Source organism: Piliocolobus tephrosceles, chromosome 6, assembly GCF_002776525.5.
Source record: "Piliocolobus tephrosceles isolate RC106 chromosome 6, ASM277652v3, whole genome shotgun sequence".
In the NCBI taxonomy this organism is placed as follows: domain Eukaryota; kingdom Metazoa; phylum Chordata; class Mammalia; order Primates; family Cercopithecidae; genus Piliocolobus; species Piliocolobus tephrosceles.
The window spans coordinates 157,197,740-157,211,076 of record NC_045439.1 but is presented as its reverse complement, the minus strand read 5'-3'; the positions used below and the strand labels follow the sequence as shown (position 1 = coordinate 157,211,076).

The 13,337-nt window shown below is 45.2% G+C and overlaps 1 protein-coding gene and 1 long non-coding RNA gene across 4 annotated transcripts in view; one reads left to right on the top strand and one right to left on the bottom strand.

The window, feature by feature from the left end:
* Positions 1-13,337, top strand: part of TRPM1 (transient receptor potential cation channel subfamily M member 1) — a 153,744-nt gene that overhangs the window by 99,228 nt on the left and 41,179 nt on the right. For all 3 annotated transcript variants that reach the window (XM_023195674.2, XM_023195672.1, XM_023195673.1), the window contains 6 exons: positions 2,988-3,161; positions 4,059-4,193; positions 5,613-5,663; positions 6,294-6,434; positions 7,614-7,643; positions 11,271-11,563. In XM_023195674.2, coding sequence (XP_023051442.1) covers positions 2,988-3,161; positions 4,059-4,193; positions 5,613-5,663; positions 6,294-6,434; positions 7,614-7,643; positions 11,271-11,563 — 824 coding nt within the window. The remainder of the gene's footprint in view (positions 1-2,987; positions 3,162-4,058; positions 4,194-5,612; positions 5,664-6,293; positions 6,435-7,613; positions 7,644-11,270; positions 11,564-13,337) is intronic.
* The window catches only part of LOC111528831, an 89,738-nt gene that overhangs the window by 45,608 nt on the left and 30,793 nt on the right, over positions 1-13,337 (bottom strand). The gene's annotated exons all lie outside the window — the stretch shown is intronic.

The window sequence follows — 13,337 nt, the reverse complement described above, 5'->3', positions numbered from 1 at the left end:
GCTCTGTCACCCAGGCTGGAGTGCAGTGGCCGGATCTCAGCTCACTGCAAGCTCCGCCTCCCAGGTTTACACGGTTCTCCTGCCTCAGCCTCCCGAGTAGCTGGGACTACAGGCGCCCGCCACCTCGCCGGGCTAGTTTTTTGTATTTTTTAGTAGAGACGGGGTTTCACCGTGTTCGCCAGGATGGTCTCGATCTCCTGACCTTGTGATCCGCCCGTCTCGGCCTCCCAAAGTGCTGGGATTACAGGCTTGAGCCACCGCGCCTGGCCTAATAGCCATCTTAATGGCTGTGAGGTAGTATCTCAGATGGTTTTGATTTGTCTTTCCCTAATGGTTAGTGATATTGGGCACTTTTGTGTGTGTTTATTGCCCATTTGTGCATCTTCTTTGCAGAAATGTCTATTCAAGTCTCTTGCCTATTTTTGAATCAGGGTGAGTTTTCTTGTTGTTGAATTTTAGGAGTTCTCTATATATTCTGAATATGAACCCCTTATCATATATATGATGTGCAAATATATTCTCCTATTCTGTGGCTGCCTTTCCTCTTTTAATGGTATCTTCTGCTGCATAAAACTTTTAAATTTTCATGAAGTCGATCAGATTTGTTATTAATAATTTTTCCATTTGTGCCTGTACCTTTGGTGTCATATTCAAGAACTGAATTCCCAAATCCAGTATAGGGATACTTTTGCCCTATGTTTTCTTCTAAGCATTTTAATTTAATTAATTCTTTTTTGAAACTGAGTTTCGCTCTTGTCACTCAGGCTGGAGTGCAATGGCACAATCTCACCCACTGCAACCTTTGCCTCCCGGGTTCAAGCAATGCTCCTGTCTCAGCCTCCCAAGTAGCTGGGATTACAGGCACCCGCCACCACATCCAGCTAATTGTTGGATTTTTGGTAGAGACAGGGTTTCGCTACCCTGTTGGCCAGGCTGGTCTCAAATTTCTGGCCTCGGGGGATCTATCCCCCTTGGCCTCCCAAAGCGCTGGAATTACAGACATGAACTACCGTGCCCAGCCGCATTTTATATTAGTAGTTTTCGATTTTATGTTCAGGTCTTTGATCCATTTTGAGTTAATATTTGTATATGGTGTAAGATAAGGGTCCAACTCCAGTCTTTCGCATGTGGATATCCAGTTTTCCCAGCACCATTTGTTGGATGTGGTGTCACTGTGTCACTCAGGGCCATAATGGTTTTATTGGCATGAGGAGTCAGCCAAGACACTTTTTCATCCGTATTTGTATGTTGACCAGGAACTATATAAACGCACACCTCCCCTGACATAACTTCTGCCTCAGCCCTACTTAAGGGTTTTAAGCAGGAGAGTTACTTGGTTTCATTTTTACATTTAAAGGTCACTGCGGACTTACTGTGGAAAAAGCATTGGGTGGGTGCCATGGCAAGTGTGCAGAGTCCTGCTAATAGGCCTTTGAAATAATTCAGGTGAAAGAGGGTGCCTTGGACTAGAGCAGAGGCAGAGAAGAAGTCGAGAATCAGATAGAATTAAGCAAAATGTAGCATTAAACATGGCTGCACACAGGGGTGGATGAATCATTGAGGGCACTGGAGGGACTGAGGTGTCACAGTGCTCCCCAGTTGTCTGGTTTGCACAGCTGGCAAGCTGTGGTGCCATTTCCCTGAGGTAAGGGACCCTGGAAGAGGACTGAGTTGTAGGGGAGGTCCTGAGTGTGGTTTGGAACATAAGGAGTTGGATGTCTTTGAGACATGCAAGCAGGACGCTGAGCAGGCAACAGGAGCTCTGGGGAGAGAGGTGGACCGCAGCCAGAAAGGAGAAGTTGTGTACCAATCAGTGGTGACTGGTGGTGTGTGCATCCATGAGATCGTCAAGGAAGAGAGCAGAGTGGAAAGGGAGGAGGCTGAGGACAGAGCCCAAAGGAACCTTGACATTTAAAGCTACACTGAGAAGCAGTGGCCAGACAGAGAAGAAGAAAGCTGGGAGCTTGTGATGCCCAAGAAGCCAAGGGAAGAGACTCTAGGAGGAAGCAGGCAGTGGAGTCAGATGTGCTGAGAACCCAGCATGAAATGCCCATGAGGCAGGTACCAGCATAGTTCTCAGCAACCAAACCCAGAGCCCAGGACAGACAGGGAAGAAGTAGCAGGGTGTGTGCAGGAGAGATGGGAAGAGAGGAAATGGGGGCTCCTCAGGTAGTCAACCCACCAGGAGCGTTTGGTGGGAGGAACGGGTAGTTCTGGCAAGAGAGGATGCCAGCCGGAGGGTCCGGTTGTTCAGGTGCTGGCTCAGTGTCTGCACTAGGACACACTCCCATGTCTTCCACCCTACCAGGAGATAAGGCCACGGGGCCAGGCCTACTTCTGCCCTCCTTCCTGTTTTCTGGAGTAGAGCACACACTCCCCTTGATGAATGACTCTGTCACCACATTGCATGCATTTCAGTGACATGCGGAGAGCTTCTTTACCCACCGATAAGCTCCAGTTTATGTTTATATCCAGGCAGGCATCCTCAGTTCTATCCATTGTCTCATACCCCCTTCACAATCACTTTTTCACATCATTAAATGACTGTGAACACATCTCTTTGGTGCCTTTGAACTCTCAGCACCCTTTCCTTCGTGCAAAAGCACACGTCGATCAAAATGTCAGCCGCTTTAAGTTTGCAAAGCTGCTGCATCAAGTCAAGTGTGTGTTTGTGCACACGAGTAACAGTGGTTCACAGCATCAGAGCCTTCTTCAGCCAGCCAGGCCTGCGATGACTGAGTGTGCAGGTGTGTGGGATGGGGTCCGTGTGCACGTGTACATATGTGTGGGCGCATGTGTGCCCTGTGTGGGTGTGTACCGGTACATTGTATGCATATGAGCATGCATGGTGTGCATATGAGCATTGTATGCATATGAGCCTATGTGTGTATTTGTACACACACAGAGGTGGGAGGGTCAATGAGCTGGTCTGGGGACAAGAGAGAGCCTTAATACCTTTTCCCAACTCTGATTGCTGTGGACTGCAGCCCCTGGGAAGCCTGGCACCCCCGACGGACAGCAAAGCCACAGAGAAGGAGAAGAAACCAGCCACGACCACTACCAAGGGAGGAAGAGGAAAAGGGAAAGGCAAGAAGAAAGGGAAAGTGAAAGAGGAAGCGGAGGAAGAAACTGATCCCCGGAAGATAGAGCTGCTGAACTGGGTATGTGGAAGGTCACAGAGATCACGAGCTTGGCATCACGTTTCCCCAGGGGAAGTGACGGTTCTTGCCCCTGCTTCAGCCCCACCCAAGGCCCTGATCACAGGAGGGATGGGTAAAGGCTTGACTGGGTAGTGTCGGCATTTCAAACTACAACAGCACATTCACTGAGATGATCCTGTCAATTGTCCAAAACACCAAACGTTCCTGCTTTGGGGAGAATGATGCCACCCAGAGAGGGGCCCTGAGTCACCCTGCTCACCAGTGGTTCTCTGCCTGGCAGACATGCCAATACTTGATGCATGAATATACAGCAAACAAATCAGTTGTCATCAAATAAATGCAATTCATGCAAAAAGCCCTTTTTTGACAGACAGAGCCCATGATTGGGTGTGTGGGGTAACAGCAGTTTGGGTGGGGAGGCTGGAGTCACACATTGCATGGTAGTTCTTTGTCTTGCTGCCACCAGGACACAGGCAAGACAGGGGACCAGGCCTCTGTGGCGACGTGTGCCTGCCCTCGTCACAGCCACTCACCCGCACGGCACCCTGGTCGTGCTGCCTGCCCACATAGCTCCCCCTGGCAGAACTCAGTTAAGGAAACAAATGGTGGAGACTGGGCAGGCCAATGCCAGGAGGGCTGAGATTTTGAATCCTCTTCAATTTATTTTTAAAAGGTAAAAATAATTTACAAACATGGGTGGAACATGTAGAGGCCAAACTGAGAAGAAAGGAGAGGGGAGATGGGGGGTGTTTACCCGAGATAAAGAGCAAAGAATACCATGTTGGAGTGCTCTGGGATCTGGGGTTCGGAATACCCTTTCCTCTGTGTTTCCAGTCGCCCCCCTCCCCAGTGTCTCTGAGAGGTCACTTACAGACTCCCGGCTCTTGGTCCCTGCAGGTGAATGCTTTGGAGCAAGCGATGCTGGATGCTTTAGTCTTAGATCGTGTCGACTTTGTGAAGCTCCTGATTGAAAATGGAGTGAACATGCAACACTTTCTGACCATTCCGAGGCTGGAGGAGCTGTATAACACAGTGAGTGCTCTAGAAAAAGGGAGGGAAGGAGGAGGCAGCCACCCGAATGTGTTTGTCACTGGTGCATGTTGTGCATAAATGTGCTCATCTGACCTCCTTCATCTGGGAGGTCCATATTTAATGTCAGGCGGCTACTTCTCACCTGCTGCTGGCCACAGCCTGTGTTCACATTCTCACCACCTCCTGCCATGCCTTGACAGTCACTCCTTTCTCGGGCAGTATTAACTCTTGTCTCGCATTTGAGGCTGGTGTCTGAGTACTTGTTGCTGCAAAGAGGGAATCTAGCTCCCCAAGCCATTAGCAGAGTGAAATGTCACCAAGGGTGCGAAGTCAATGGTTCCTTGGGACCCTCGCATTTGATGAGGTTTTGGGGGCAAAACGTAGAGCTAAGTTTCACACCCAGGAGCTCTGCTGGAAGGGTTTGAGTGAAATTCCCTTGGCTTATATCATTATAATATAAGTTTTGAGAATTTATATTTGCTTCCCTATTGTAAGATTTTAAGTAGCAGAAATGGTCCTCAGCTGCTGCTTGCTAAAACTTGGTGATTTTCTTTTTTTTCTTTTGTTCTGAGACAGGGTCTCTCTTGTTGCCCAGGCTGGGGTGCAGTGACATGATCTCAGCTTACTGCACCCTCAACCTCCTAGGCTCAAGCCATCCTCCCACCCCAGCCTCCTGAGTATCTGGGACCACAGGTGCACACCAACACACCCAACTAATTTTTGTAATTTTTGTAGAGACAGGGTTTCGACATGTTGCCCAGGTTGGTCTCGAACTCCTAGCCTCAAGTGATCCACCTCCCTCAGCCTCCCAAAGTGCTGGGATAATAGGTGTGAGCCACTGATCCCGGCCAACTTGGTGAATTATTAACACTATGTTGTGTACCTTAAGATACTCTTTAAAAAAATGCAACAGAAAATATTTCACAACTTTTGAAATGTGTTGGATACTTTTTAACCATGACCAGTTCTGTTTTGTGAAAGAAAAAGGCTGGTGTGGGTTACACTCCAGCTCTCACAATTCATTAATTATATAGGGTAGGCCAGGATTTTACTCGAAGAGTTCAAGAAAAAAAACATATTTATTTATTTATTTACTCTTAGATGAGGTCTCACTCTATCACCTAGGCTGGAGTGTAGTGGTGCAATCTTAGCTCACTGCAGCCTCTGCTTCCCGGGTTCAAGTGATCCTCCCACCTCAGCCTCCCTAGTAGCTGGGGTTACAGGCGCCTGCCACCACGCCCAGCTGATTTTTGTATTTTTAGCAGAGATGGGGTTTCACCATGTTGGCCAGGCTGGTCTCAAACTCGTGACCTCAAGTGATCCGCCCGCCTTGGCCTCCCAAAGTGCTGGGACTACAGGCATGAGCCACTGCACCTGGTCAAGAAAAATATTTCACACACATGAATGCTTCTCTTTCAGAGACTGGGTCCACCAAACACACTTCATCTGCTGGTGAGGGATGTGAAAAAGGTCAGTCTACTGTTTTATAATTCTTACCTATTGGCATCGTTCACAAAAAGATTTAGGAGCAAGTTTTAAATTTTCAAAATGTCTTATTATTTCAGGCACAGGAGATATTGAATTCCTTCTTTCATAAAGAGTCTATTTAAAACTAAGAAAGCAAAGGATAATCTTTTTTAAGTTGCATGTTCATCCGAATCCATGGTAGGGACACTCAGTGACAGCTGGATTACAGGTTGATGCCAGTGCAAGGCCAGGGCAGCCACTGGGTGGGGTGGGGAAGGGGGTGGCCGGCCGCGGACCTGAGCACCGCTGACTGTCCATGCAGCCTTTCGCTCTGTCCATCTTTTGAGATCTCTCACCCACTGCCTGTGGTTCTTTCCAGAAGCACCGGCAGGAGGTTCCTCAAGTCATTCTGTGTCCTGTTGATTGCAGCCATTGCTCTTGGCCCTTTCTGCCACCTTGTTATCAAGTGATAGATGCTTTCCCCAGTCTGAATATTGTTTAATCCCCCACCCATCCACCTATTACATGAACTCCCAAGTGGGGGCCAGGACGGCCACTGACCCCCGAGACGTGTGATGAAGTCCACACCGCGAACGCATCCTCACAGGGCCTGAGACCAGACTTCTCTTACAGAGCAACCTTCCACCGGATTACCACATCAGCCTCATAGACATCGGGCTCGTGCTGGAGTACCTCATGGGAGGAGCCTACCGCTGCAACTACACCCGGAAAAACTTTCGGACTCTTTACAACAACTTGTTTGGACCAAAAAGGGTAGAACTCAGTGCTTGTGTAGTGTTCTGTGGTTTGCGAGTGCCATGTGATTCCTCGCTTGCTTTTCAGCAACTTGGCCGGTTCAGAGCCAAGCCCTTCGCCTTGTCCCTGGCACAGCGGTCCTGCCTCCTACAAGGCTCTCAGGCCCGAGTCACAGCATTCCCCAGCTGCCCTGAGCAAGGCCGCCCTGCCCACCCAGTGCATCTGCCCTCCTCCTCTGTCCACCGCAGACTTCCTCCTGTCTGCCCACTCCAGCCTACTCTACCATCCCACCACCGTACCTGCCATAACCTTCCAAAGGAAGGGACATGCCTGCATTCGCTGCTTCAAACTTCCCAGAGCCCCTCACTGCCTGGAGAATCGTAGCCAAACTCATGATCACAGTAGCCAAGGCCCTCCGCCAGCTGGCCTTCACCCACATGGGAGACCATGTACCTGCACCAAAATCCAATCCTGTGATCAAATCAAAGACGTGTACCTGCCATGTCTTTCCCCGCTATCAGTGCCTTTCCCACCTTTATCAAAAGTTCAACTCAAATGTCCGATCTTTCATGATGCCCTCCCTTCACACCCACCTTACAGCCCCACAGCTCTTTGATGTCTGTTAGGGAACTTCTCTGCTTCTACCTGGAATAAAGGCCATGTGTCTGCCGAGCTTTCTTCTCAATTAACTTCTGCTGACAGAAGAAGAGTTTCCATATTAAAGCACTTCTTTTTCTTGGACATTATCATTAATTGTTAATGATACAAAGTGCTTTTTTTTTTTTTTTTTTTTGAGACGGAGTCTCGCTCTGTCGTCCAGGCTGGAGTGCAGTGGCCGGATCTCAGCTCACTGCAAGCTCTGCCTCCTGGGTTCATGCCATTCTCCTGCCTCAGCCTCCCGTGTAGCTGGGACTACAGGCGCCCGCCACCTCGCCCACCTAGTTTTTTTTTTTTTTTTGTATTTTTTAGTAGAGACGGGGTTTCACCATGTTACCCAGGATGGTCTCGATCTCCTGACCTCGTGATCCGCCCGTCTTGGCCTCCAAAAGTGCTGGGATTACAGGCTTGAGCCACCGCGACCGGCCACAAAGTGCTTTTTAATCAATTCCTATGTCCACTAGCAACAATACTGCTAATGTACTACTAACATTAGTTATCTGAGTAAATTGACTTTTTTCTTCCTCTTTCACCATGCAGCCTAAAGCTCTTAAACTTCTGGGAATGGAAGTAAGTAGAATTTGTTTTCAAAAGTTTTATAATATCTTGGTCAAATAGACAGAGCCCTTTAAGTTCTGTATTTGTGAATATACGATACTACTCACCAACCTAGATGTCTTTTCAAACTATATAAAAGGACCATATATACATTTTCCTTAATGGGGGTAAAAGCTGCACAATTCATTTCTAGAACTAACAAAACTACAGTTTCAAAAGCAAAGATTAAGCAAACCAAAAAAAAAAAAAAAAAAAAAAAAAAACTAGGGAATAACACCACGTATATATGTAAAAAACCGTAAATAACACCAAAAAGAATTCAATACACTATTTTCAAAGTCCTAAACAAGCAATTAGAATCCTCCAAGAATGCAAACATAATGCAATGCTAGTCTTTAATATATTGCATCACATTGATAAGTCAAAGAAGAAAAGTATGACATGACCATTTCTCAGTAGGTGCTAATGAATTTGAAACACATGTAAAACATACTCCTTACTTAATTAAAAAAATATCGTTTTCTCACAATAGAATGATAAAATACTTTCTTGGAATGATTAAAATACATGTATATCTTAGAGCGAGGGAAACGTATGATGAGCAGTGCAGCCCTGAAGTCACGTCCATGAAAATCAAGAACAAGACAAGCTTGCCCAATATCGTCAGCATCATTATCCCCACTGGGCTCCAAAAGTGTTCTGGAAATTGAACAAGGAAAAACAAATGCTAAAAAAAAAAGAATATCCAAGAAAGGGAGAAATTATTAGTAACAAAAACATTTGGGGGGAGTTAGAAAATCCAGGAAAATCAACTAAAGTTCCCTCACAATAGGACAAAAGTACCAGAAATTACCTTTACTAGCAACCTGAAGAACAATGTCCCAGACCTAAAAATATTTAAATGAATGGAAGAAATGCCATATTGTGGAATATCAGGATTGACTCTTGGAAACATTCTTTTCAAATCAATTTATGAGCTAAATAGCATCCCGATTCTTCATGGATTCAGTGTAGACGGTTTTCATTCTGTGTTGACAGGTAAGACTGAGCTTTAACACGGTGCTCCTGGAAGGGTTACGAGCTTTCTGTGGCCTTCTGTTCTCTCAGACTCTCCATGTCAGGGTTTATTTGTTCCCTGAAGGTTTGGTGGACTCATCTGTAAAATTTCCGGGTCCAGTCCTATTTCTCAGAAGTGTGTCTTTCACTACTTCATAATAGCTGTCATACGTATAAGTGCATTCGGACTTTTTATTTTCTAGAGTCAACTTTGGTAATTTATAGTTTCCTAAAATGATTTATTTCATCTAGACTTTCAAGTTCCCTGGAATAAACTTTTACAAAGTATTCTAGTTATTTTCAGTCTCTTCAGTATCTTCAGTTATGTGTCATTTCTTGTGCCAATTTTTTTTTTTTTGGAGTAGGGCGTCTCACTCTGTTACCCAGGCTGGAGTGGAATGGCACAATCTTGGCTCACTGCAACCTTGGCCTCCCGGGTTGAAGCACTTCTCCTGTCTCAGCCTCCCGAGTAGCTGGGACTGCAGGTGCATGCCACCACACCAGGATAATTTTTGTATTTTTAGTAGAGATGGGGCTTCACCATATTGGTCAGGCTGGTCTCAAACTCCTGATCTCAGGTGATCCACCCATCTTGGCCTCCCAAAATACTGGGATTACAGGCAACAGCCACCCGCCCAGCCTCTTGTGCCATTTTTTAACAAAATTTATATCTCCTCTCTTTTTTTCTTAAGCTTTCTTTCCTACTTATTTTATTGGTATTTTTGCTTTATCAAGCAACTTTCTTTTTCTGTTTCTATTTTATTAATGTCTGTTTTTATTTGTATTCGTTTCTTCCATATACAGTTAGGGAAGCCCTACTGTTATTGTTTGTGCTAACTCAGTTTGAAAGGAAAATTCACTCATTTTCCACCTTCACTGTATTCCTACAAATGCGTTAAAGGTATAAATTGTTCTGAGCATTGTTTCATGATATTCTACTGGTTTGGATAAGCAGAACTTTCATTGTCGTTTTTTCTAAGGCATTTATTATTTCCTTTTCAATCCAAGAGTTATTTAGAAGTATATTTCAAATTTCCCAGATACAGACTTTTGTTGTTGTTATACTACTATAATTGATTTCAAATTTTATTCCTTGTATAGAAATTCCCTGTAATTTTTTTTTCAAATTCATTGCTAAGTAAGGAGTGTTACTTACTTATTTACCATGATTGTAATGTGTCAATTTCTCCTTATACTCCCAGTTCAGATCCTTTGTTATTTTATTGATTTCTTTCCCTTTTCCTCATTGATTTGTGGCAGGTCTTTGCATTTTAGGAAAATTAACTCTTTGTTTCTCATATTCTCTCTCTGGCAGTTTTTAAAGAGAATTTATGTGCAATTAATATTTTAATAATATTATATGTTATTGAAAGGTAGGCTTAAAAGGACTTCTGTTTTATAACATTTCATTAGTCATTAGTTAATTTCTATTTTATCTTACACATTCTTGAAAATAAATCTATGTTTATCGTAACATTTCCACACTGTTCATTTTTAACCTGTGTAGGCCAACCTTTCCTATATCACGGCGACTATAGCTTCACTGTGACAAAATTAGAAAATTAGAATAAAGATATTTAAATTTGAGTCAGGATACTATAGTTTCCATTAAAATGTTATCACAGCTCGCTATGATATTATAAAAACTGGGTCAGTCGTGACCAACTTGAGATAGGAACTGGAGAGTCAGGTGGCCCCCATAACCCCCCATGCTCCAGACCACTCCAACTGTGTGAATGTGGCTGAGTTATTCAGACGGAGCCACAACTTCCTAATCTGAGGGAATGCAAGGAATTCACAAGCTCTCAGTCCTTGTAAGAATAAAAGAAGATAATTGATGGGAACGCTGTTTGCCAAAGAACAAACATCTGTTTCTGTGATTCCATTGAATACTAAAGTATTAGCCTGGAATAGTCTGAGCCCCACATATTTCATGCCAGTTTTCCCAACCACGATCTGCCTTTCTCATGAATCCTGATCCATTTGCAGAACAGTTATCACAACCCCTTTAGGAAATGGGAAATGTCGGCCTTCCCTTTTGCACCATAAGGGGAAAAGGACAGTGCTCATTCAAAATGGAATATTTGCTTTCTTAAAACACTGGAGGGAAACCTAAAACATTTTTTTTTCTCTAGCCCCTTTTGCATGTTTCCTATTAATTTCTGGTTCAGCTACGTTGGCAAATGAGTGTTATTTTTGCTACATTGGAAGATTTCCCTGAGGAAACAAACTGTGGACCTTCCCTCTTCCATGATGTTATTTGTGTTTAGTTTTGGGGGGAGGTTGTGCTTGTTTGTTTTAGTTTTGCAGGATCTCCTCAGTTAAAGGCTTCTAAGTAAAACTGGTGACCCAGGGGTGCAAGTAGTATGCCTTCTCAGTTCATTTGGTTTTAGACAGTTTACTTATCATAATAAACTTGTGCATCTTTTCAAAAGAATTCATATGCGGAGTGGAAATGTAAGATGTACTTCAGAAGTCTCTTTATTACCTCTGACAGAAAAGTTTCCCTTTCTCCAGGAGTTCTGGAATTCCTTGTTGCATACTTTTCTGGCAAAACCATGAAATCCGTGTTTCTCCCCTCAGGATGATGAGCCTCCAGCCAAAGGGAAGAAAAAGAAAAAGAAGAAAAAGGAGGAAGAGATCGACATTGATGTGGATGACCCTGCCGTGAGTCGGTTCCAGTACCCCTTCCACGAGCTGATGGTGTGGGCCGTGCTGATGAAACGCCAGAAAATGGCGGTGTTCCTCTGGCAGCGAGGGGAGGAGAGCATGGCCAAGGCCCTGGTGGCCTGCAAGCTCTACAAGGCCATGGCCCACGAGTCCTCCGAGAGTGATCTGGTGGATGACATCTCCCAGGACTTGGATAACAATTCCAAGTTAGTGTCTAGTGGGGAGTTAAAGGCCAGGAGAGACGACCATCCTGAGTACTTGTCTCTGCAGGGAGGGGTGGCCAATGTACTTCTCACTTAAGGACAATGGTGGTTAAAGCTTATTCACAAATCACTTTGTCATGTCGGCATTTTTCTTTCTGTCTCTCGGAGGTGTTTTTGGACTCGGAGGTGTTTTGTTTTCGTGTACTGCCTTCTCTTTGCATCAAAATTGAAACACAATTTTCCTCCTTTCCTTGAAACACAATTTTAATGCAAAGACGATGAAATTAATTTCCATAAGGAAACACACACTAACAAGGAATACAACGTTAATGAGCCTGTGCCCTGGACGGTGACCTTCACAGGTGTTTCTGATTTTCCTCTGTGCTCAGGTGGGACAGGATGGCTAGAGGGGGCTGGATTTGGGCGTGCTTCCCCTGGGTCAGTCAGGCTCTGATCAAACCAGCAGGTGAGGCTCTGGCAAAATCAGTTCTCCTGATGGCAGACTATTAAGGGAATGTTCTGGTAGTTTCAAAATGGTTTCTTTTCCCCTGCTGGAAAGAGAAAGGGATTTTTCTCCTATATTCACTGTGAGAACGTGGTTAAGCTCCTGAGATAAAGGTCACAAAAGCATGGGCGTCCCCCGCATGACTGGGTCCCCCTGGAATTTTTTACTCACAGACTTTCCTCACCGAGCCTCCAGCAATTCCTCAATCATAGTTCACATTTTCCTAACTCTGCACTGGTTCCTGCAGAGATTTCTACTCCAGTAAGTTGTGGTTTTTGGTATCCACCTGTCTCTCCAATTTGGGGGACAGCAGTTTGCCCTATGTCCTCCTTCTCTGGTGGAGCTGAAAAGATTCAATGTTCGGCTTGTTTAGTTTGTTACTTGTTAGGATGGACTGGCGACTTCCAAGTTCCTTCCATGCCACACCGGAAACCAGAGGTCCCAGCACAACTTTACAGGGACCTAAACTTGAGGAGAGCACAGGCAGCGTGGCCAACATCTATCACCTTTGTTTTCTGAAGTTCACTGCTTTTATTTTGGACTCGATGATTTCTAAAATTACTAGCTGATTTCCAAACGTCAGAAATTCAAGACTCCCTAATAATGGGGCCGTGTCCGCCTACCCCATGGGTTTTTTGATGCCAACCTTTGCTTCCTAGAGTTGCCACATGGTGACACGTGGTCACTCTGCAGCCTGCAGGAGGGCTGAGAGGTGCTGCTGATAGCATTCCTCTTCAGGGACAGAGAAGGCCATTCTCCCACCCGTGATTCTGCCTTCCTCATGCTTCTCGTTACTGGAATAAAATCTTCTATACAATGGAGAAACAAAAGCAGAGGAGGGCGATCACTTCGGGACCGTGTCTTAACCACATCCCGTTATAAAAAATTGAAGGAACTCGGAACGTGTATGGTTATTGCCAAATATTTGAATCTGGGTCATGTGGGGAAGGCAGTAAACTTTATGCTCAAAATTCAGCTTGTGCCACCTTCTCCATGCCCCCCAACTTCTATCACTGCCCCCATCAGTCATTAGGCACCCTCTAGCCTGGGCCCTATAACAACTATGCCTTATCTCTGTCATAGCACTGAGAATGTTGGCTTCCTTGTAATCGTTGTGATGGTGAAGTGTTACACGTGCAGAGAAAGGCATGCATCTGAAATGTTCAGCTGGTGACAGTCCACAGGTGGGATATGCCAGCACCACCAGCACCCAGATCAACTAAGAACCTAGCCAGCACCCACCAGCCCTCCTGTAACCCCTTCCAGTGTCCA